General features: G+C 41.2%; 1 protein-coding gene across 1 annotated transcript in view; it reads left to right on the forward strand.

Annotated features, from left to right (window-relative positions):
* PTPRN2 (protein tyrosine phosphatase receptor type N2) overlaps positions 1-22,123 on the forward strand; it is a 622,313-nt gene that overhangs the window by 519,417 nt on the left and 80,773 nt on the right. The window contains exon 14 of the mRNA XM_042817469.1: positions 18,585-18,779. Coding sequence (XP_042673403.1) covers positions 18,585-18,779 — 195 coding nt within the window. The remainder of the gene's footprint in view (positions 1-18,584; positions 18,780-22,123) is intronic.

Here is a 22,123-nt window from a genome sequence, read left to right on the forward strand (position 1 = left end):
TCTGCATTGGAAAGGAGATTGTGCAGTGCCTCTCCCCAGGCTGGGCGCAGAGAGATGGTAGTAATGAGTGATAAATGCAGATGTTTCTGTTGTGATTGGTATCTTCAGGAACGGTTTTGCTTTTCAGTTTAAATGGAGTGCTTTCTGTAAAGAGAAAATCCTCAGATATCCTTTAGGTCTTTAAATGTAATGAATTCTAAAGCAAGAGAAAGGAGAGCAAAAGCATTTCCAGTGCTTTATTGTTTTGCCAGCGGAAGAATGGGGTGTCCTCCAGGACAACGTGTGGCCCAACCAGCAACTTGTCCTCTGAGTTTAGTTGGCCAAAGAGATCTTGGTTGTAAACATTTTTGTTGGTTATCAATAGGGAACTTACTGTTGATTTATTCAAACCACAATCACAGAAGGGATAGGTAGTCTCTTTTTTCCTTTTTTTTCATTAAACATGAATACACAAATCCTTTATTTTATTTTATTTTTTTTAAGAAAGCCCTCCAGGTTCCAAAATCACGCTTGAAACTGAATTTGTGATAATTAACAGGACAATCTTCTTAGTGACAGCTCTAATTAATAGTATCTGTAATTAAAATCGTGCCCTTCCAGCAGGAAAATTGTTTGAATTTCTTGGAGTGACCTTTTTTGCCGTTTCTCTTGGGAGCAGAGTGGTTAAGTTGATATTGATTTTATAATGAGCTCTGGTTTGTTTAATAAGAAGCTGTAATCCAGACACTAAATGAAATGTGCGCTTCATTTCTTCTTCCAGGATTTATATATGTTTTAAAATCTCCCTAGTCAGATCTAGAAGTGTCATTTTCAGTTCAAAATAGTAACAGTAAACAAACAAACAAGCAGGCGAAGAAGCCAGGCAGTGCTTTGAGGATGCTGCTCAGTTTTTCAATAGCAGAACTGCCTTCATATTCTTTGTTCTTGACCTTTGGGCCCAATCCGAACCACCTGACTTCTTCAGCATTTCCATTGGTTTTTCAGGAGAACTGTAGTCGTGAGTGGGAGGAAAACTGTTTTTCCTTAAATACAAAAGTTTCTAAGGGCTTGGCTCCCCTCCCATGGAAGGAGATGGGAATTTTGCCATTGGTCTCAGTGGCAGCCGTAGGAGGCCCAAGTATAGGCAGGCAAAATACTTGAGCAGTTTCGCTGCTGCTAAGTAGCGTTTTAGCAACATGAATCACTGGGCCTCATTTTGTGTATAATAAACCATTCACGTGGATTTGAGGAGAAATAGGACCGAGCCCTGTTTGCATTGTCAGAATGGCCATATGTTGAGCTGTGTTAAAGGGAACAGGTATCTGGTGTGATGCGTGTTTCGGATAACATCAATTAGGTCTCAGAAAAGCAGCAATTATCCTTTTCCTCATCTTCTCTGGTATTCATAGGGCTATAATGCGACCCGTATTCACACAGGGATGAAAAAAAAGCAGATAGCTTTGGAAATTGTACCTACTTTGTTCTCTTCTACATCGGTTAAATGCTTCCCAAGTATCTACTTGGTTAACTCAGTCTGTTTTAAAAATACAAAATATTTCAGCAGCTGCGGCCACTAGACTTTAAAACACGATGCTTCAGTGTGTTGCTGGTTGCAGCCAAAGTGACAATTCAGATTTATTTTTTTTAATTTGAAGGAGGGGAAATTGGTCGGTATGAAAGGGCCTCGTGGCCCACTGATTCAGAGGGAACGCTGAAATACTGCGTTAGTTCACATGCTTCTCCAAATGTCAGTGCTTTATATCTTCACATAAACAAGGCTGACCTAAATTTTCGAGATTTAGCAGCAGCATTTTTCATCCTAACCCAGTTCAGCCAGGAGAGTTCACTTGGGGTTTTACTCATTCCTTCCTCACCCTGTGAACTTAGCAGAGTTTTTTCCCACAGCTGTTTTCTTTTCCATGATTTTTATTTATTTATTTTCGGTTCCAGTTTACGCAGCGGAATAGCAGATTGGGAGGGAGAAAACACAAATTGTATTGTCAGGGAAACAGCAGGTTGGCTGCTGGGGCTCCTCAGTGCTGAGTGCCAGAGTTGGGAGCCAACCTCAGTGCTGCTGGGACCGCACATCAGCATTGCTGTGCAAGTGCAGCTCACACGGGGGGCTCTGGAGGAGAAGCAGGCATAGGGGGCACGGGCAGGTTGAAGCAGGCAAATAAAATATCTGCTGGAAGTGGCTGAGCTGTGAATCTGTTCTGGGGGGGATTTCCTAAGCAAGCATCTGGCTGCCAAAGTGTTAAATACGCTCTGTGAGACTAACCCCGACTGCAGGGTGACACCGGGAAGGGGAGATACACAGCCGCAACTTCATTTATCTTTGAATCGCTAAACAAATACGAAATTATAGGCTGCTTTAATTAGACTGTGGCTAAGGAGCTTTTCAGAATTAATGGCAGCAGTGTATCTCGTAAAACGCTGTGTGTGCATGAAACACAGCCCGTCCAAAGGCGGAGCGTTTGTGTGTACCTTTTAAACACGTCTCCTGTCCTTTCAAACCGCATGTGTAACGGGTAGATAAGTCAGCAGGAGCCTTCGTGGGCGGCTGAAGAGAGGCTCGCTGCCTTCCCCGTGCCCATGCGCACACCTCCGTTCATGTTTGCAGTTGTTGGCTCGTGTTGCTTTGATCTCCTTTGAAAAGCAAGTTTAGTATTCTGCGAGCCCCTTCTCTGCTCCAGAAGATTAGGGCAGAAGCGTTTTAGGAATTTTCAGCAGAGCCTCTTTGATTCCTTTCACCACACCGAGCAGATTTTCCTCGTGCCCTTTGAAGGCTTTGGAGCATCACCCGGAGAGAATCGGGTGCAGGGACGGGGATGGGCTGCGAGAGGGGCTGCCGAGCTCATAGCTCCATCAGCGAACCCATTAGTGAGCAATCTATTAGTGTAATGAGTGCCTATTAGCGACTACCGCTATTTAGGAATGCTCTGCTGGATTCAGGGTGATGTATTGGTGAGTCTGGCCGAGTCCTGCCTTCTGACCCCTGTGTGCAGAACGCTGGGTTGGGCAAGACGGTAAATCAGCGATTTTCTGTTTCCAGTTGCAGAACTTTACTGTGAGCATCATCTTCTGCATCACTGGTGATGCTCTGTAAAACATTGGCCATAATGGAACTTAAAGGCAGAAGTTAAAACGTGTTGAAGCTGGCTTTGGAGAGCTGTCTTTTAATATTTTATGTCAATAATATGCTTTTTAATTTTCCTTGGCCTCAGCCAAAATAACTTCCTTTAGAAAGCGAGGGGGCAAAGACCAGGCAGTTTACAGTGAGGTCCTTCTGCAGCTGCCTGAGATATTCAAGGTTACGCGAGCTGTGCAGTGTCAGTGCAGCTGCGTTACATCATCCCCTGGTCTAAAGCTTGTTCCAATAACGTGACTTGGCAGGCTTATAATTGTGAATTATATGTTAAGTTCTGTATTGTTACTTGTGTTACACTATATATAAATTATATACTCCTTTGTCAATTTCAGTCTTATTAGTTACATGATCCTTCTGGATTCAGAGCCACTAAAAACTTCTCAGTGCTTTAAAAGATTTGATCCTGCTGGTAGTTTTGTGGAGAGATTTTAAGAAAACAGCATTTACAACAGGGATTTTGCTGCTACAAATATTTTTAAAGACTCCCACTGAAAGAATCCACTCTGTGTAGCCATCATGCCCACTTCGTGTATTTAAATACAGATAATTCATTGCATCTAATATGATTTTGTCTTTTAAACTCTAGATTGATTTCATAAGCAAACATGCTTTTGTAGTATTAGAGGTTAACACAATAGTAATACTGTATATCAACTCCTTAGAAAATAGAGTTTTGTGAATTAAATGAAATTTTAAAAAGACAAGTTTGCTGACCTTCCTTGTCAAGTTTTTTATTGAAGTTAACATCAGGTCCAAGAACAAAGTAAGGTGGGCTGGTCAGTGCCCTGCAGTAATGCTCACATCTATGTAAATTGCCTCTAAGTACTCTCACTAAACCTCAGCTATCACTGAGGATGATGAATATTCGATACGTGAGCATTCAGTAAACTTGTCAGTAAGGAATACATTTAGTAAGGATTTTGGATAGATGCAAGTTTTGCCATAAGGCTCAATGTGTTTTCTTTCGGGAAAACAAAGGACAGAACATACTTCTACTCTTTTCCTTTCTGGTGTCCTTATTAAAAGAGAAAAAAATGTTGTCTTGTGTGACTATGAAGCAACAGGACTATAAAATATACACTGGGAGCTGTATGTATTGGAAGAGCTGTTCTTGCCCTTTCAGGCCTCTTTGCTGTGTGTTACATGAGCAATTCTCTTTAATCAGTGTTTTATCTTAAGATAGACCTACAGTAACCTACAAATACTTTGTATGTAATGTTGTTAAGCTAAAAGAGGAAAGATCTAAGTTAGGAAGAAATTTTTTGCTCATGTGTTGAGGGTTGAGGCCCTGGCACAGCTGCCCGGAGAAGCTGTGGGTGCCCCATCCCTGGGAGTGCTCAAGTCTAGGTTGGATGGGGCCCTGGACAGCCTGAGCTGGTGGGTGCTAACCCTGTCCATGGCAGAGGGTTGAGACTGGATTATCTTTAAGGTTCCCTCCAACCCATGCCATTCTATGATTCTATGATTATATAGCAGTCTAACAGTTTTTTCAGACTTCTAAATGCTCATTCCATACAGCAGTGCATAGTAATAAAGGGGGAGAAGAAAGAGCTGAGAAATGTGTAAGGGTGGCTAGCAGAGAACTTGCCTTATGCTTGGATATTTTGTTGATGTTGGCTGGTGAATGGCCAAAGCAGAATGAGGCAGAACAAGAGGTGTGTAGATGTGGATCTGACTTAGGAACTTATAAAATGGATCTTAAGCTCCTGGAAGTGAGGAGCTCCAGGGAAGCCCTTCCTCTGCATGAAAGGAAAACAGGTGCCATGTGGAGTCAGATTTGAAGGGGATAGCCCTTCGCTAGGCTGCAGGATAGGGCCAAGAGGAGGTGGTGTCACAGAATCATAGAATAATCGAATGGCTTGAGTTGGAAGGGACTGCAAGGATCAAGTTCATTTTCCCCTGCCACTGGCAGAGTTGCCAATCACTACATCGAGTAGTTGATCAGATTGCCCAGGGCCCCATCCAACCTGGCCTTTAACACCTCCAGGAATGGGACATCCAGAGCTTTTCTGGGCAGCTGTGCCAGCGCCCCGCTACTCTCTCAATAAAAAACTTTGCCCTGAAATCTAATCTAAATCTCCCTTCCTTTAGTTTAAAACTATTTCCCCTTATCCTGTTGCTGTCTATCTGTGCAGAAAGTTTATTTCCCTCATGTTTATGAACTCCATTTAAATATTGTAAGGCCACAGTAGTGTCTCCCTGCAGTCTTCTCTTTTCCAGGCTGAACAGCTCAGTTCCTTCAGCCTGTCTTCATAAGAGATGTTGTCCAGCCCTCTAATCATCTTCGTGGCCCTCCGCTGGACCCTGTCTAAAAATTCTATATCTTTCCTGTGTTGAGGGCCCCAGACTTGGACTGCAGATGTGGCCTCAGAGAGGCAGAGTAGAGAGGGACAATTGCCTCGCTCACCCTCCTAGCCACCCCTCTTCTGATGGAACGCAGGGTACCATTGGCCTTCTGGGCTGCCAATACACACTGCCGGCTCGTGTTACGTTTTTCAGCAACTAGGACCCCTAAGTCCTTCTTAGCAGGGCTACTCTCAGGGTGTTCTCCCAGTTTGTATACATACCTGGGATTACCTCAACCTTGCACTTTGCTTTGTTGAACCTCATTAGGTTCACCGGGGCCCACCTTTAGAGTTTATCAGGGTCCTTCTGGGTGGTGTCCCTTCCATCTACTGTACCAACCACACCTCTCAGTTTGGTGTCATCAGCAAACTTGTTGAGGGCACACTCAATCCCTTCATCTGTGTCATTGATAAAGATGTTAAAGACTGCCGGACCCAAGACAGACCCCTGAAGGACACCACTCATCACCAGCCTCCACCTGGACACAGAGCCATTGACCACAACCCTCTGCCTGTGACCTTCCAACCAATTCCTCATCCTCCAATCAGTGCATCCTTCTAATCCATATCTCTCCATTTTCGAGATGAGAATGTGTTGGATCGAAGACTTTGCAAAAGTCCAGGTAGATGACATCTGTTGCCTTTCCTTTGTCCAAATGCTGTCACTCCACTCCATCATAGAAGGCCACTGGATTAGTCACACCTTCCCTTGGTGAAGCCAGGTCAGGCTCTCCCCTTCCTGTACTTGCTTCTTTTTCCCTATCCAAGGGGACAGAATGGACTTGGTGTGTTATGGAGCAAGGACAAAAGTGCTGCAAGCAAGAACGTAAGAAAGCGCTAAGAAGAAAAATATTTAGAGGGGAAGTGAAGATGGTGACTCATTTTTAATAACTGGGAAAACTGGAGTCGCCACCCCAGGGGCCTTTCTTACAAGAAAGCCTGGAGGCAGCCTGGACTTATGGGCCCTATCTCACCTAGAAAATGGACATGGTTGGCAGGGCCCTGTCACCACATCAGGCTGGGTCGCCCAGCCTTCTCCCAAATGATTCTCTGTGCACAGGTAGCAAAGGCCAAAGAAAATAACTGTATTCTCTCAGTGGGCACCTTTGTGAGTCTGTGGGCAGCCTGTTCAGAGGGCAAATGCCGTTACTGCTGCTCTTGTGGTCAGCTTGGTGCCAGTGGAGCTGAGGATGGACTCATGTACAATGGGTCTTCTGCCTCTGGTGAGTCCATCCCACGCTGTGCCCGGGCATGAGAGGAGACAGCGGTAAGCACAGCCCTGCTTAATGGGCTGGAGAGCATTTAATCTGCAGTTCCAAGCCATACATCATCTCAACTGTCCTGACTTGTTCTGGAATAACTGCAGTGTCTTCAGTGGTGGTTTTTCAGATGTAATATAGAAGATATTCAGGCCCGTATTTCCTACATCCTTCTGCCCTTTTTTCTGTTTTCAGATTTTTTTCTTTTTTTCTTTTTTCTTTTTTTTTGGGTAACTCTGCTATCGTGTTTCAGATTTGACACATTTCTCTATTGTACATTTTCTGAAAACTCCTCAGTTAACAGTGAGATCTGGCTTCCTGAGCCTTTCCTATTATTCTTTCCATGTACTGTGCTAGAGGGGAAAAAATATGTGTATTTTTGAAAGTTTTTAGCTGGGAAGGTTTTTATTTTGCAGAATAAACCTTGTATCAGGGTCACGTTCCCAGTAAGAGAGTAAAGATTCATTCCGTGTACATAAGCAATTGCTGTAGGTGTTTGTTGGTTCTTGTAGGACATGTTGCCTGGGAGCAGAAACAGGTTGCAGTGTGTGGTTTGAAGTCTGAAAGGTGCAAAACAAGTGTTCTTCCTACTGCCTGTGTTCATCGTGCGCATCAGTCTCACTCAAGGAAGTGGGAATCTTTTGTCCTTTCTGGACTGTGTGCCTGTACTCAGCCTTCAGGAAGGATTTGAAGCCGGCCATTGTCACCTGAGGCTTTTCCCTGATAAAGCCCAGAGAGGCTGTGGATGCTCCATCCATGGAGGTGTTCAAGGCCAGGTTGGATGGGGCTCTGGGCAACTTGGTCTAGTATTAGATATGATGGTTGGTGGCCCTGCCTGCAGCAGCGAGGTTGGAGCTTGATGACCCTTGAGGTCCTTTCCAACCCAAGCGATTCTATGATTCTGTGATTCTATGAAACCTGTTTGGACTTGGCTGTTTCATGGGACAGAGAAACAAAAGCAGATGTTACTTCCTCAGCTTCCCCTCTGCCTGCAGCCTGGTTGTGAAGCTCTTGGAGGGAATTGGGTGTTGCAAAGGCTTTGCTGGTTTTGCTGTGGTATAAACTGAGAGAAGTTTGACCAGAGCAGAGCCTTCCTAGAATCTTGCTACACATCTGCTGCCATCTTCCCAGGGCCCCAGGTGTGAGACCTATATGCTTCTCAGTTCAAGGGACAGAGATGATTCATCTGATTTCTTTGTGCTGTGATTGTTGCTATCACAGTTTCTAAACCCTTATAGCAGCAGTGGATGACACTGCAGTGTGCATCACCTTGCAGTGCTGCATATTCCAGCTTAGGTTCCGTTCTTTCAGCCACTTGCGTTCTAATAAAATAACCGAATGGAGACTAAAAGAGAGAGGCTGTAAAACAGCACTCCTAGAAGTGAGATCTTTCAAAAAAATAAAATTAGTCTTGGAGGGATGGGAGACAACAGCTTTTGAATTGGAGAAAATCAAATTCAGCGTAGGCGGCTTGGCCAAAAGAGAAAATGCATTAGGTTTTCTCTAAGCTTTCCCAAGCAATTTCTAGATTTTTTTTGCAAAAGGCACATCAGTGATGTTTTACTGATGTTTGCTTGGGATGCTGCATTTTGAACAAGCAGATATTTTGATCAGGGAATTTATTATTATTTTTTTATTTAATTGTAATATTTCAGATGGATAAAATGCTCTTCATGTTCCATACAGTTTTTGTTTTTCTGTTTTTCCTTTCTAGCTAATGTGGTGCAGGCTTCCCGATGATTCCTGTTTTTTCCTTCTAGTCAGGACTTCTGCTTTGCAGAGCTGTGTTCAGAAGTGGTTGCTCTTGTCCTCCATTATGTAGATAGCACAGCATTACCATGACAAAACTTACTTCAGGTTTGAGTTTGCGTGTTTATCATAGCAGATTAGAATCACTCCCCTTGTCCACGTTGAATATCATCTAGCTTGGAGATTCATTCTTTCATTTCATGCAGGTGGGAATGCTGTTCCTGGCTTAGTCTGGCAACAGCAGAAATGAGAGAGCAGCAGTTTTTAAGAGAGCAGAGGTTTTAAGAGGGTAGCAGTAGGGTCATAACTACCAACCCTTCCTACTTTCAAGTACTGCTGGTGTGGACATCCCACTAATCTTCAAAAATGTATAGGGGGGAATATATGCAGATGTCAGAGAACTACTCATCTTTCTCAGTATGAATAAAAGAGCAAGAGAAAGATGGGAAGGAAAAATTCAGTACACTGTTGCTCTTCTGACAGTGTGAACCACCAAAATCTGGGTTTTGCCTTTTTTCATCTTCTTGGTTAGATAGTTAATTCTGTGGAGGACCAATGCTTGGTACGGGTTAAAGCAGGGTGATTTACTGGGAGAGGTTTCATTGCAGTCGGTCATAGCAGGAGAAGCAATGCCATGGAGCTGAATGTAGATTTAGGGGAAAGAATGATCTACATATGTAAATTCATACTGTATACTGAAATTATGTCATACAGCATCTCTCCTGTGCTCTGGGGAAATGCTATGCATAACAAAATGCGAATGGGAGTGTGTAAAGTCCCCATGGTGTCACTCCCCATAGTGAAATAAAGAGCTGCAATTCCTATTTAACCTCACTGGAAAGCTCTTGAATGTGAGGTAGAGCATGCAGGAGGCTTGCCGACCAATCTGATCCCAATTTGAACTTGGTTTTGAAGGTCTGGTTCAATGCACTGGCTCTCCAGGCAATGTTAACTAATAATTTTGTTTGCTTGTTTGAGGATCTTAGAAGTTAATTAAGAAAAAATCGATGAGTGAGGCTTGAGCAGATGCTGGTCACTCCATCTCAGAAGGAATGCTGCAGAAATAGAGGGAGTGGGGAGAAGGTGACAAGAATGATTAATAGCAGGGAAAATGGGCACGAAGAGAGATGGAAAATACAAGTTATTTCTTCTGAAGCAGTAACAAGTGGCAGCATAGAAAAGTAGGAAGCATGTAAGATGAGAAGCTGAAGAAAAAGTGAAACTCTTATTCTCACTTCTGGGTAGCACCGAGCAAAGGCACACAGTGATGTTAAATACAGGCTAAAATCTTTCGCTGCTGTGCTTGTTTACTCTAGATGTGAGGTCCCCCTGTACCTCTGCACATCAGTACTGAGCTTGGAGTATGAAATCCCTCTCACTTTCTCCGGTATCTCCTGTAATGGTAATGAAGTGGATATGTAGAAATACTGACCAACATTTTTAATCTTTGTAGGCTTTTGCAGTGTGTGATAGAATATCTGTGCTCGGAGATACAACAGAAGTCATACATAATATTTTTTTCAGAGTTTAGGAGGATTTCACTGTACTACCACATATTGAGCTCCTAATAACCTGCCCTGACTTACTTAAGACTGCCATGCTTTATAAATTCCTTATTTTCACCATGTTTCTTTGTAGGCAACATTTGCATTTGCTATTCCAAGCAGAGCTGAACAGTGAATTCATTTTTATTTTCGGCGGAGAAGGAGTAGAAAGAAATGACTTTAGTTTTAAGGCAGGGAAGTGTAATGACTGGCGCGTTCATCTGTCATGACAGATAATGTTATGGAAAAAAATATTGCTGATGGCCATTCTTGATAAATACTTCCTTCTCCCAGCATCACGACTGATATGTGCCACCACCCTTCCACAAAGAAAGGATTTGAGAGTTGTACAAGTTTGTAGGACTTCTTTTTGTATTTCTCTGCTTGGTTTTAGTGACTGTGTTACCATGAATGCAGTTATGCAGACTTCAGGAGAAGCAATAATAATCTCCAGAATGGGATAAAGCAATGTTTTTGGACATAAGGTTGTAGCTGTTTGTTTCTTTCTGAGCTAGAAGAGGATGCTGAGTTCTGCTGACAAGCTGGAGAGTCTCATTTCTACTAGAAATGATCTCCCATTTTCAGTCCTGCAGAGCAATAAAATAGTGGACTTCACAAATTTAATGTGTATTTTTCCTGAGAAGCTACAGCTGGCTTGGGACTGCAGTTTTGCCTGCTTTGGGCCCCAGGCAGCTATAAATGCTGGGAGTGGAAGAGGAAACATTTGTGGCAGTTTTCTTCAGAGCTTTGGTGTCTGCTGGAAGCTGGTCTGGCTTGGGGTGTGTGAGACAAAATCAAAGCATGAGAGATTTGTACATGGTTCTGCATGGCCTTGCAGGTTAATTCAGTCATTACTACCATTCATTTGTAAAGCATGCTGTGTGGCTGTCCCTGTGCTAGTGGTGTGTTTACTCTGCAGATTCATAGTAAGCTGCAGCTGTGCCCACATCAGCCTGTACTGGAGTTGGTTAAAATGGGCAAATTATTGAAGTTTGATTTACACATAAAGGGTATGGCTGTAGGGCCAGTTGTGCAGATTGCTGTGGATACAGGACTACATGTTTGTAGCTGGGTGCTATATCTCAGTTTCTTAGTAGGGTTGAGGGCTGAACTCGGATTCTGTAACATCCTTATTAGCCCTTAACGTGTCTTCCCCTCCAAGTCTTCCATTTACTTATCATATACTGCATGCAATTACACCTGTAATGTGGGAAATGCAATTCAGACAACCAGATTCAGTTGTAAACACAAGAAAATACATTACTCAGATGACGTGCAGGTTTTATTTGTGGCACATAGGTGAATTTCAGATCTTGCCACCTCCAGAATTGGCATTGTCTGGATTTGCTCAGACACTGTCAGGAGCACTGAGAAAAACGTGGCAGCTCTTAGACCAGTAGAACTTGAGTGAGTACAGGTCCTTCCTAGTAGCCCTAGTAGGCCCTTAGTTGCATCCCTGCAGTTTCTTTGAGGCTTGGAAGAACACACTACCGTGTTGTCATTATTTGAGGAAAATATCTGAATCATTTTAAAGAAACATAAAAATTTTTCATTACGTCTTCTGGTCTGTGAAGTCCTTCTCACTTCCCTCATGTTAAGTCAGGTATCTGTTTCCTGAGACTCTTCCCTTTCACAAATGAGATCTAAGCTGTCCTACTTGCACAGAGTGGTCTCCTGTGTTTTTGTGTGGGACAAAAATCCCCAGCAGTATAAACTAAGCATGGTCTTCAGATTGCCCTGACCCCTGGGAAGCAGCATGATCTGCAAAGAAGCCTATGCCTTCCTGCTGTGGGTAGCAGAGGAAACGGTCCCTTTATTTCAGGGCAGTATTACCCAACCTATACTGCCATCTCCTTCTTGGTGAGCAGAAGGCCCATCCCTTTTTGAGCTCCTGAGCTGTCTAGATGTCCACTGTGTTGGTGGGAGTCACTAGAGGAGTTAAAATAACGATATTTCCTTGAACAGTGTTGGGTAGTTGGTGTGTTTGGTTGGGTGCATATTCACTCCTGCTAGATTTCTAGAGCTGTGTGGTGGATCATGATGGAATATGGCTTTCAGTTTGTTTGATTTTAGGATAAGACAGTGCAAATGCTTGAATTTAAAGAGTGGTTATGAAACGAAGAAATGCAAGTGAAGAAAAAGTCATTCTCCATCTGAGGATTACCGTGCTTTCTTTGCTTTGCCTTGCTGTCTGATTCCTTCTTTCTTTGTGAATGCGAAGAAAGGGGAGTCATAATTATGTGAATCCCTGCCAGGGAATGCTTGGAATGCTAAAAAAAAAAAAAGTTGAAATTTTTAATGTTGAAGCTCTAATTAAAATTGGAGTCTTATTAGGAAAATGGGTGTTTGACTAAGAAGCAGCAGCCCTGCCTTTTAGGTCATTTAAAACAAATTAAAACCCCTACACTGGGCTGCAAATATACAGATGGTGGTGTGGTGTGAGTGTGCAGGTAGTCACAACAACTGTCACTCCCAGCTGAATGTTGCAGAGCACATTTATGCTAACAATCAAATATATGCATGTTCTGTTCTAACTGTCCCCACACACAGCTCCCCAGCAAGGTGTAGAGAAATACAAAGCAAACGGTGTGGCTATGTAATGATGCATTTGATGCCATGTCAGAAATGGGATCTCTCTAAATATTACTTACAGACATTTTTCCAGTGTTCTCTCTGTTCCTTTCTCGAAGGCAGGTTGATCTCAGTAGTTGCCTTTTCTGGCAGTGGTAGAAAACGTGTGTGTAAATACTCCACATGTATAAACAGCTCCTTTACTCCTGGACTAAAAGGATGTTAAAATGAAACTAAAGCTTGAAAGTATGTTTCAGTTACTCAAAAAATAAATGGTAATAAAGCTGTAATTATCCCCAAAGCTACAAACACAGTAAATAAGTTAAAGTTGAATTTATAACACCTGCAAGCGTATTAAGTATGCACAAGCAAAACAAAGGCAGCCAAATGACTTTAGCTTCACCCTATAGTAACACTAAGCAAATTTAGTTAGAGAGTAATGATGTTTGTAGTCCTGGATCCATTTGTTTAAAAAAAAAATGAGCTTACTTTATTTTTTTCATCCTTTAAATCTCACTGCATTATGACTGCAACCATTGCAAAATGGTTAAATCCATGCTGTAAGCATGCAGCTGGCTGCAGCTCATCCTGTAAATAATGCCTCTGTAATTTAAAGACCTATATTCACATGTATTAAAACTAAGAAAAGCATTCTTATTTCTCACTCAACTTATAAAAGTTAATGTAACTAGATGGTCTTTAAGGTCCCTTCCAAACCAAGCCATTCTATGATTCTATCTATATTCTTAGTTTTCATTATGTATTTTGTTACAAAGTAGAGCCTAGGGTATTTTACAATTTACCCTAGGCTCTACTATGTTAAAAATTTTACAATTTAGATAGTGTATTTAATTTAAAATTTCTATGAAACAGTTTTGTTTTGCATATAAAATGAATTCTGTATGTTTTCTGCATTTTTGTTGATTTTTGCATATAAAATGATTTCTGTATGTTTGTTACTTGTTTCTGCTGGAATATTTGGCAAGTCAGGTTGAAAGGGCTTTGTGTGTATTATCTATCAGTTATTGTTAATAAACAGTTATTTCTTTGTTTAATGTCTCTGCATTTTCTTAGTAATTGTGCTGTGGAAGTTGTTTATTCTTTCTTACGTTGTTTTTAATTCTGAACATAATTGTGTTGCACTTCTTTCTGTACTGGGTCAGGTGATTTCCACATGGATTTGCCAAGCAGGTTTCGAAAAGAGTGGAAATATCAGGCCTGTTTCCTTGACTTCCTTTTTGGGATTATTCAAGTCTGGGGCACAGTTAAAAAAATATATAGATAAATAGTATTTTCATTGATATATTGGAAAGAAAATTTATGATGTGTGGGTGATGTTAGAGAAGTGAATATAACACTGAGGTGCATGTTGGCTGTACCTTACTGGGATGGTGCTGGCAGGACCTAAAGCTCTGAATACGAGGGGAAAAACTTAATACTGACCATTACTCAGACATGTTTTAGTATCAAGCCCTTCTGTCACCTTACCCCCACCTCAAAGTGTATACGTCAGTTTCTCTCTGAAACAAATATTTCAATAAAACACATGAGAGATATATGTGGGGTTTGTTTCCAAAGAGGCACAGTGCCTCCTTGGTTAAGAGGACCTCGTACTAAACCCTGCAGGTTCAGACACCCTTTCTAGCAAAGCAGTGTGGTACGACTGGCTTTCTATCTAGTTGTTGTCCATTAGTCACAAGTCTACTGATGCCCTTTCTTTCAATTTGGATAAATTCCATTTGTGCTGTGATGTGGTTCATTCACAAGTGGGGATTTGAAAATCCACTTGTTGTACCTTAGGAAATAATTGTTGTGCTTTTCTGTATCTCTGTGAGGACAACCAAGTGTTAGACTTTAAAACCTCATTGGAAGAGAGCCTTCTTTTTTCTGAGAGTAGTGTTTATGGTTTGTTTAAGGTTATCAATTATGTCTCAAATAAAAAGCTCTCTAGAGATGATCGTCGTGCTGTACTTTGAACTCATTTAACTGGACATTATTTACAGAATATTTATCTTGGTTATGGCAGTTTTTGTCACGCAGTGATATTACTTTTCCATTATATATTGCATGTGACCGCCACATAAGTTTGATAATAAATGTTGGGAAATAAAAAACAGAGTAAGTGCCTCAGTATGATAGCAATTCCCATGTGATGGGAAATAATGTCATAAACTTCAAATTACCTTTTAAATAAATGTTTATGTCCAACCCATCCATTAGATCATAGCCCAGAGGGTCAGGAGGATCATTTCTTCATATTTCACTGTATGCATTGTGATTGCTTTTTGAGGTGTAAATGATGTTTTTAAATGAAGAATGGCACCCAAACTATACCCAAACAAAGGCTAGACGTTACAAAGTCGCAGTATGGCAGAAATAGCCCGAGCCACTCTGCTAAATATAGAAGTGCAGCAGTAAACTGAATTCATTCTTAGCAAATATTTTTAATAGCGCATCTGCTGAGACGATACAGAAATACAGCTGTTTGTTTCATTCATGCTGTTCGAGGCTTTGACGTTTTAGCCAAGTTCTAGCTCTAATTATGGTTTGGTGGATGGTAGTTTGCTAAATGCTTAGGAGAGTAAAGATTTTGGAGAACTGGGAAGAGAATACCTGAGCGTGCAGTGAGGTGCACAGATGGCAGGTATCCTATAAATGAGGATTTTAACCTCCCAGGGCTTTGTGTGCTTGCGAAGTGATGACAGCTCCCTAAGTGCCCAGGGGTGGGATTTCCCTTCAGGCACCAGGTGTGGAACAGCCCATATTCCCCACGCTTTTCACAGGGCCAGAGCAGCCCACCTTGAGTGTGATGCAAGCCTGAATCCCACATTTAGATATGTACGAACTTTGAGCTGCACCTCCCTAGTCCCAGTGTCCTGAAGGAATCCATTTGCATCCTCCAAATGCACTCTGTGTTGAAGTTTTTGTAAATGGTGATGTAGGTGAAGCCTGAAGGCTGAAGAGGATCACTTCTTCAAATTTCACTTTATGCTTTATGATTGCTTTTTTTAAGTGTAGCTGATGTTTTTCAATGAAGAATGACACCTGAATTATATGCAGAGAAAGGCTAGGCTGTAGATGGAGCTATGCTAGAAAGTCAAGAATGGTCAGGTTTAACAGAGGGTGTCTTGGAAGAAGCTGCAGATGTCCGAGGCGTGTGGGGAATGGTGGGTTGCTCAGCCTGGGCTACTGGGAGTGGGGAAGGAAGGGCTGTCCAGGGCCATTGGACCAATCTGGGGATACATTAAAACAAAAACAGAATCCGTGTGCAGGCAGGGAAAAGCCATTGTCTTGAAGATTTAAAACACCAATCAAGAACCTCAGTGGTGATTTTGTGTGACTCTGATTTGACCTTCCTGTTTACATTAAGCATGTTTTCTGGCTGTGTACAGTGACATGCTCGCTTTGTTTAACGTATTTGACAGTTACAGCAGTTCTGGGAATAATTGTTCTGGTTGTATGTACGTCACAAAGAAACATGCTGATATTTGGGATAAAGTTACTCTTTAAAAAAAACCTTATTTGTATTTGTTGTGTTTCTCAACCTTTCCTTCCTTTGTGAGGACCATTAACATTAAAATCTGGCTGGAAAACAAAGATTCTCAGTAGCATATTAAATTGTTTGTCCAAGACCTTATTTTTACTTGGAAGTTAATATAATCTCGCACCAGTTGGCTGTAGTATTATTTCTTTCATCATTAGCATTTGCATAAAAATGTTACATTAATTTTGTAGAGTTCACTTGTTCGTGATTCTTTTTTGTTAGCAGATATGTATAATCCTTTCCACAGCAACCACTTGTAAAAGCGGAGGATTATGACTTGGGGCAGGACATGAGCAGCAGGAACAGATCAACTTATAAACAAAGATCCTGTTTGAGTACAAATGCTATTGTTAGTAGAGAGTTGAAGTGAATCAAGTGTCAGGATGTCTAGCTGAATAAAACAAATTCATATCTATGCCACGTGGCATGCTAGCCAGAAGACACATCTTAGCAGTTCTGTGATAGACTACGCATTTTTATACCTTTACTTATTATAGTTTTGCTTAGTTCAGTCAGCCACTCCCTCTGAGAGTGGCTGGTATCTATTCAGAGAGCTTTCTGGTCTTCTGCAGATATATTTTTCTGTCTAAAAAGTTTCTGCGCTTTTTTCACTTTTCCCAAAATCTGCTAAAAGCTGGGATTTTAAATTGCACTGCTATAAGGTCATTTGGAGGTTAACAAAAGCCATTTTGGACTGTTGTCTTTTCTGATTATGTGTGATCCTTCAGAAAAAGAGATACCTTTTCTTTGTCCCTATATTTAAAAAAATGTATAATGAAGTCTGGTTTTTTATATATTGGTAGTTTAACTGACTTAATTAACATTAATAAATGTGACTCAATTTCAAATTATTTTTGAGATTTTTTTACTAATATTTGGTCTATTAAAATTGGTAAGAAGTCAGTAGAAGTAACAAGTGACAGAAGATGTTCTAGTGGAAGCGAGGGGAAAAAAAAACATAAATACTGAATTTTGTAATATTTTGTAAGTACTGAAGAATTCTGCATAAGCACCTCTAATGACAAGGCAGGAAACTTTGGTAGAAGTCAGGCAAATGGAAGATGTATGGAGGGGTCTTTAATCATTGCCACATTGAGACAAGAGGAGCCTCCATACAATGGTTGCAGTGGTTTTGTCTGTTTGCATGCTTGCTACTGCATGGATTAGGATCTGTCTTCAATACCCTGAAGTTTGCAAGGTCAGATAAAAACCGTTCTCCTAAAGTTATATTTCTTACTCTTGTATGAAAAAGATTTTGTTGTGCTTGATATATGGAGTTCTTCACATCATTCTACTGATGGCACTTGGGCTGTAACTGTATTATCAGTGAATAAAAAAACAGAGGCCCCAGCATTTCAACACTATGAATTCTTCAGACTGTATTATTTCGTTAGCTCGAGGCAAAAAACTGTGCTCTTAGGGCTCATCTGTGCAGAATGAGTAATCCACGACAAATGTGCAGCCACACTGCGCCTGCAATATGCCCGCATCCCATGGACTAGCCAGTCTTGCTGTGCAACACAGGCAGCCAAGTGTCTCTCATGGACAGTAGGCATATGCTAAAAAATGATAATTTTATTATGCTGTCTAAGATTTTGCTATAGATAAGTGATTCTAAGTATATTACTACAATCACAGAAGAAGTGTGGGTCTGTTTATCCCATTTAAGTCAGACTTCTATGCTGAAAAGAGTTGCTTTTACCAACAGAATTTTCTGTTACCTAACCACCATTCTGTGAATTCTTTTATGTGAATTCTATGCACAGTGAAAGTGAAATGTGAGTGAAAATACTTATTTGTAGTGCAATCAGTGTTGGTGTTTTTACATGGCTTGCATTAGGCTGTGTGATAGCTCAAATTTTCTTTCTTTGCCAAAGCTGCCTAAACAATACAGTGACAGATTTCTGATTTTATTCTTCATTACTGTCAGTCTTCATCCTCTCTGCCCCACATCGGGGAGGAAGCATTGTGAGTTTTAATGAAGAGAAATGATGCATATCAACTAGAATTTATGGTGGAGGGCACATCAATTCAGTTGCCTTGAGCTTGCTGAGTTTGCATATTCAGGGCCAAGTAGTGCTCTCGATTACTCCTGTGCAACCCCATTAACTTCAGTAGGTTACGCAGTTCAGAAGTGGCTGTGCTGAAGGCAAGGCAGTGTTAGGGAAAAAGGGAGATCTGTTGGCAAAGTCAAGCTCCAGAGTATTATTCTCAAGGCGATGAGTACGTAGTCATAATTCAACTTCTGAAAGGTTCGGATAGACATCATATAATCATTTCACAGAGTATTTAAATTTTGTAGATGCAGAGAGCCTCCCCTCAGAAATAAAAAACCAAAGCCAACAGTTCTAGCCTGGAAACATATTGTAAATTGTATGTCTGCAGTTGAGTGTATGCTGTAATTATTCCATAACCGTAGGTTGCTTCTTCCTTCTCTCTCCACAGGAGCTGTGCCGTCAGCGCATGGCCGTGAAGACATCTGATCGCCCAGAGCCCCTGCGTGCCTCTCGAATCAATAGTGTTTCCTCCCAGTTCAGTGATGGGCCCATTCCCAGCCCTTCGGCTCGCAGCAGCACGTCGTCCTGGTGTGAGGAGCCGGTGCAGTCCAACATGGACATCTCCACCGGCCACATGATCTTGGTAAGGCAGTTTTTCTTCAAGGCATGTGAAATGCCATCAGAATGTGAGATGCCCGCTCAGCTTTTGGTAGGAGTTAACTTACACACAAAGTGACGACTACCTTTTCACGTGTAAAAATATTCCTGAACCTCCTTGGTAATCCTAGCTTTGTATAATTAAAATAAAGGGATTTTTATTTCTTTCTCATTATATTGTTTATATTTCTCTCTGGGGGATATTTTTTTACCTTGGACGTACAAATTGTTTGTGTGATTGCTTCAAAAAAGATAAGTCGTGCTTTGTCCCTTTGTGCTGGTAATTTATGTTTAGTTCCATTTGGACAGCTGAAGAAAATGCTAAATTTCTGATCAGGTTGCTTTTTGTGTGTTTTTACTGTGTGGAGGTATCTGAGCTGAGAATGCAACAGAATATTACGTAGTAATATGGAACAATTTCATTTTCGTTACCCCTGGAAAGAGACCTTCATTTTGTTATTTTTATCAGGTTTTCTTCCTTCTAAGCTTTTATGTTTGAAAGGATACAAATATATTGTCTTAATGGAGATTGATTTGGAAAACTTGGGTTACTTCCAAACTTAGTTTGAGATTAGTGTCAGTGTAGGAAATGGACACAAGAAAATCTGCCTGTACGCATGGAACAGCTCTAGCAGTCCAGAACAGAGGCCAGTGGTCAGGACTTGCTGCTTGATTCTGTCTTTCCCTGCTAAGTGTGTACTGGGAGAGCTGTGGAGTAATCCCTGGGTTTTGTGCTTCATTTTACTTCTTTAAGTATTTGCTGTCTTTGTAGAGTGCATTGAAATTGACTGAAAAGTTGTTAGGCAATGGCAAAGATCATGTTACTTTGTGTTACTTCACTTTCTGTGTTTGATTTGTGCTATTTCTCAGTAGTATTTAGTATTTTTTAATAGGACTGATTTCAAGTAAGGACCCTTTCCATTTGGTACCATTGCCATGCTTTTGGACACTTCCCTGTTGACTTATGCACATCTGTGCAGCTCTGAAGGCTGACCTGTGGGTTTTTTGAAAAGGGAGTTTGTCTCCATGATGTGATATTTTGGGGTCATACTTTTTCCATTTCTTTCTCTTTTAAAGGATTTACATTTGAAAGTACTCTTTGTAGAACTTCTCTGAGTTCTTCAAGCCATCTTATCTAATGGAGAATGGAATGAGGGCAAGCAAAACCCAGAGAGCTAGTTTGACCCCAGCCATGTTACTGACCTTCTTCAGCCTTGGTCAGGTCAGCTATAAAACTGAGCAAAAGCAGGGCAAGTTTGAAAAACAGACTCTTTATCCCAGAATGTCATCCTGAGTAAACACTTATTCCCTGTCCCTGCAAATATTAAGTTTAACACTGATGTACAACTGCAGTTTAGAAAGGGTTTTCTGCCATGGCAGAAAATCATATGTCACACTTCCTATTGTCCCACTTTTGCCTAACTGGAGTGAAATTCACTTGATTTTTCTTTCACAGTTATATAAAATGCTTGAGAAAAAAGTATTCCAGTTGTCCAACTCAAAATACATCCAAATCCCTGTGGTAGTGTTCCATATTTGTATGGAAGTAAAAGCAAAATTTCCTTATATATATATATATATATATATATGGTAAAATGCACTTGATATTTCCAAACCATTCCAATTACTTGATCACATTCTTTTCTTATTCTGGATATGGGAATTTCTGCAAAATTGCAGGAAAGCTATATGAAAAAAAAAGTCTTTGAATAAACTTAAATAGAATCAGATTGCACAAGATCACTGTTATGGTGTTCAGTGTCCATAATACAGTCAATGCTGTTTAACCCTGAATGAACTCATACATATGTTAGCTATCTAAGAGCATATGTTGTATCTTAGGTGGTGAGGGTTCAAGGCAGGGTAAAAGAAATGCTGTAATGTCTTGAGAGTACGAACCACACAGAGAGAATAAAAATAGTTAATTTGTGTAGTCTAAACTGGACAAATAAAAGTCAGTGAGTCAGGGAAGTCTGTGTATTGTGCTTTGAAATATGGGATGGGGAAAAATTGTTCTTAATGAACAGAGATGATACAAATAGGAGAAAAATGTGAGTTAGAGTCAAAAGGATGCATTTAGCTCGGATATCAGGGCAAGCCTACTAGGAGGGTCAGGCGGGCACTGGGTTGTTTACTTAAGGGAAGTAGTTAAACCATAAATTCAAGATTTGATGAAGGCAAAGCCAGGTTAGGTTTACATGGGAAGATCAGCGTCATGCAGTTGCAGCACTGGGCAGATGATTGGACTTGATCAGAATTACTCCTGTTTTGTGTCACTGTGGGTCACGCTGAAACCAGAGAACTGGCCCAATGTGTGTTTTGCTCAAAAATAAATGCATGTATCCTTAATACCTTATTTGCCTGAATCTCTCTGCCTCTGGAGAGGCTGTGACTTGATGAACTTCAGCAATAGGAAGACTCGCCAGACAGAGCTCTTCCTGCCTCTGCCCTGCAGCTACACGTTGAGGGGAGTAAAAGATCCCACTTCACATCTTATAGATCATTCAGTGCAAGAATTTTCCCAGTTCTTCCTATTTCCTGCTGCTAGATTCCTCTCATCTTCTGAATTTTTAAAGATATTTTTTATGAAAGATATCTCAATGCTTGAAAAAGCAACAAGAAATATTAGCAAGGGGCCCAGTAAGGATAGCAAATGCTATCTGCTTTGCAGGGTAAATGCACTTATAGCTCTATAAATGTATTTTTCAGCTCCACAGTGTGTGCCGATGTAGCAGTTAGCTGAGTTAGGGCTCCTCAGCCTTTATTGTTCATGGGTGCCAAAGCCTCCCAAGAGAAAATGAAACGATAGATTACTGTGTAAAGTGGCAGCAGGAAATATTTTATTTTGATTTATAAACAGAATAAATCTTGAATGGAAATAACTTAGAATAAATAAACCTGCAGCTGCTAAGTGACTCTGCATAGTCCCTTTCTTGCTCACAGGTACCGTTGGTCAGAAATGCTACCGCAAAGGTCATTTAATTTGCTGGAAAAGTCTGGCTGTACCTGAAATGTTGTCCAAACCACCCAAACCTTGAGCTTGTTGGAGTCTCTGGCCGGCCACAGGTACTCTTTTCTTAGAGGACTAGCTGCTTGTGATTAGCTGATCACTTGTAGCACTTGAGGTCTGGAGAAACGAGGAATCTGCCAAACCCGTGTGGCTGTGAGGCAGTCTCCTTAGGTAGGCTTAAATCTTTGAGAGTAAAATGTTGCATTTCTGTCACTTTCCTGTACAACAAGGACAATGTCTGTGCACTGTTGACAGTAGCATGAGTCAGTTTGTACTATTGGCAGTAGGAAGTAGGGGGGACTCAGGAGACCCATAGCAAT

Source organism: Centrocercus urophasianus, unplaced genomic scaffold, assembly GCF_019232065.1.
Source record: "Centrocercus urophasianus isolate 14NV4802_14NV808 unplaced genomic scaffold, USGS_Curo_1.0 seq_16, whole genome shotgun sequence".
Classification (NCBI taxonomy): domain Eukaryota; kingdom Metazoa; phylum Chordata; class Aves; order Galliformes; family Phasianidae; genus Centrocercus; species Centrocercus urophasianus.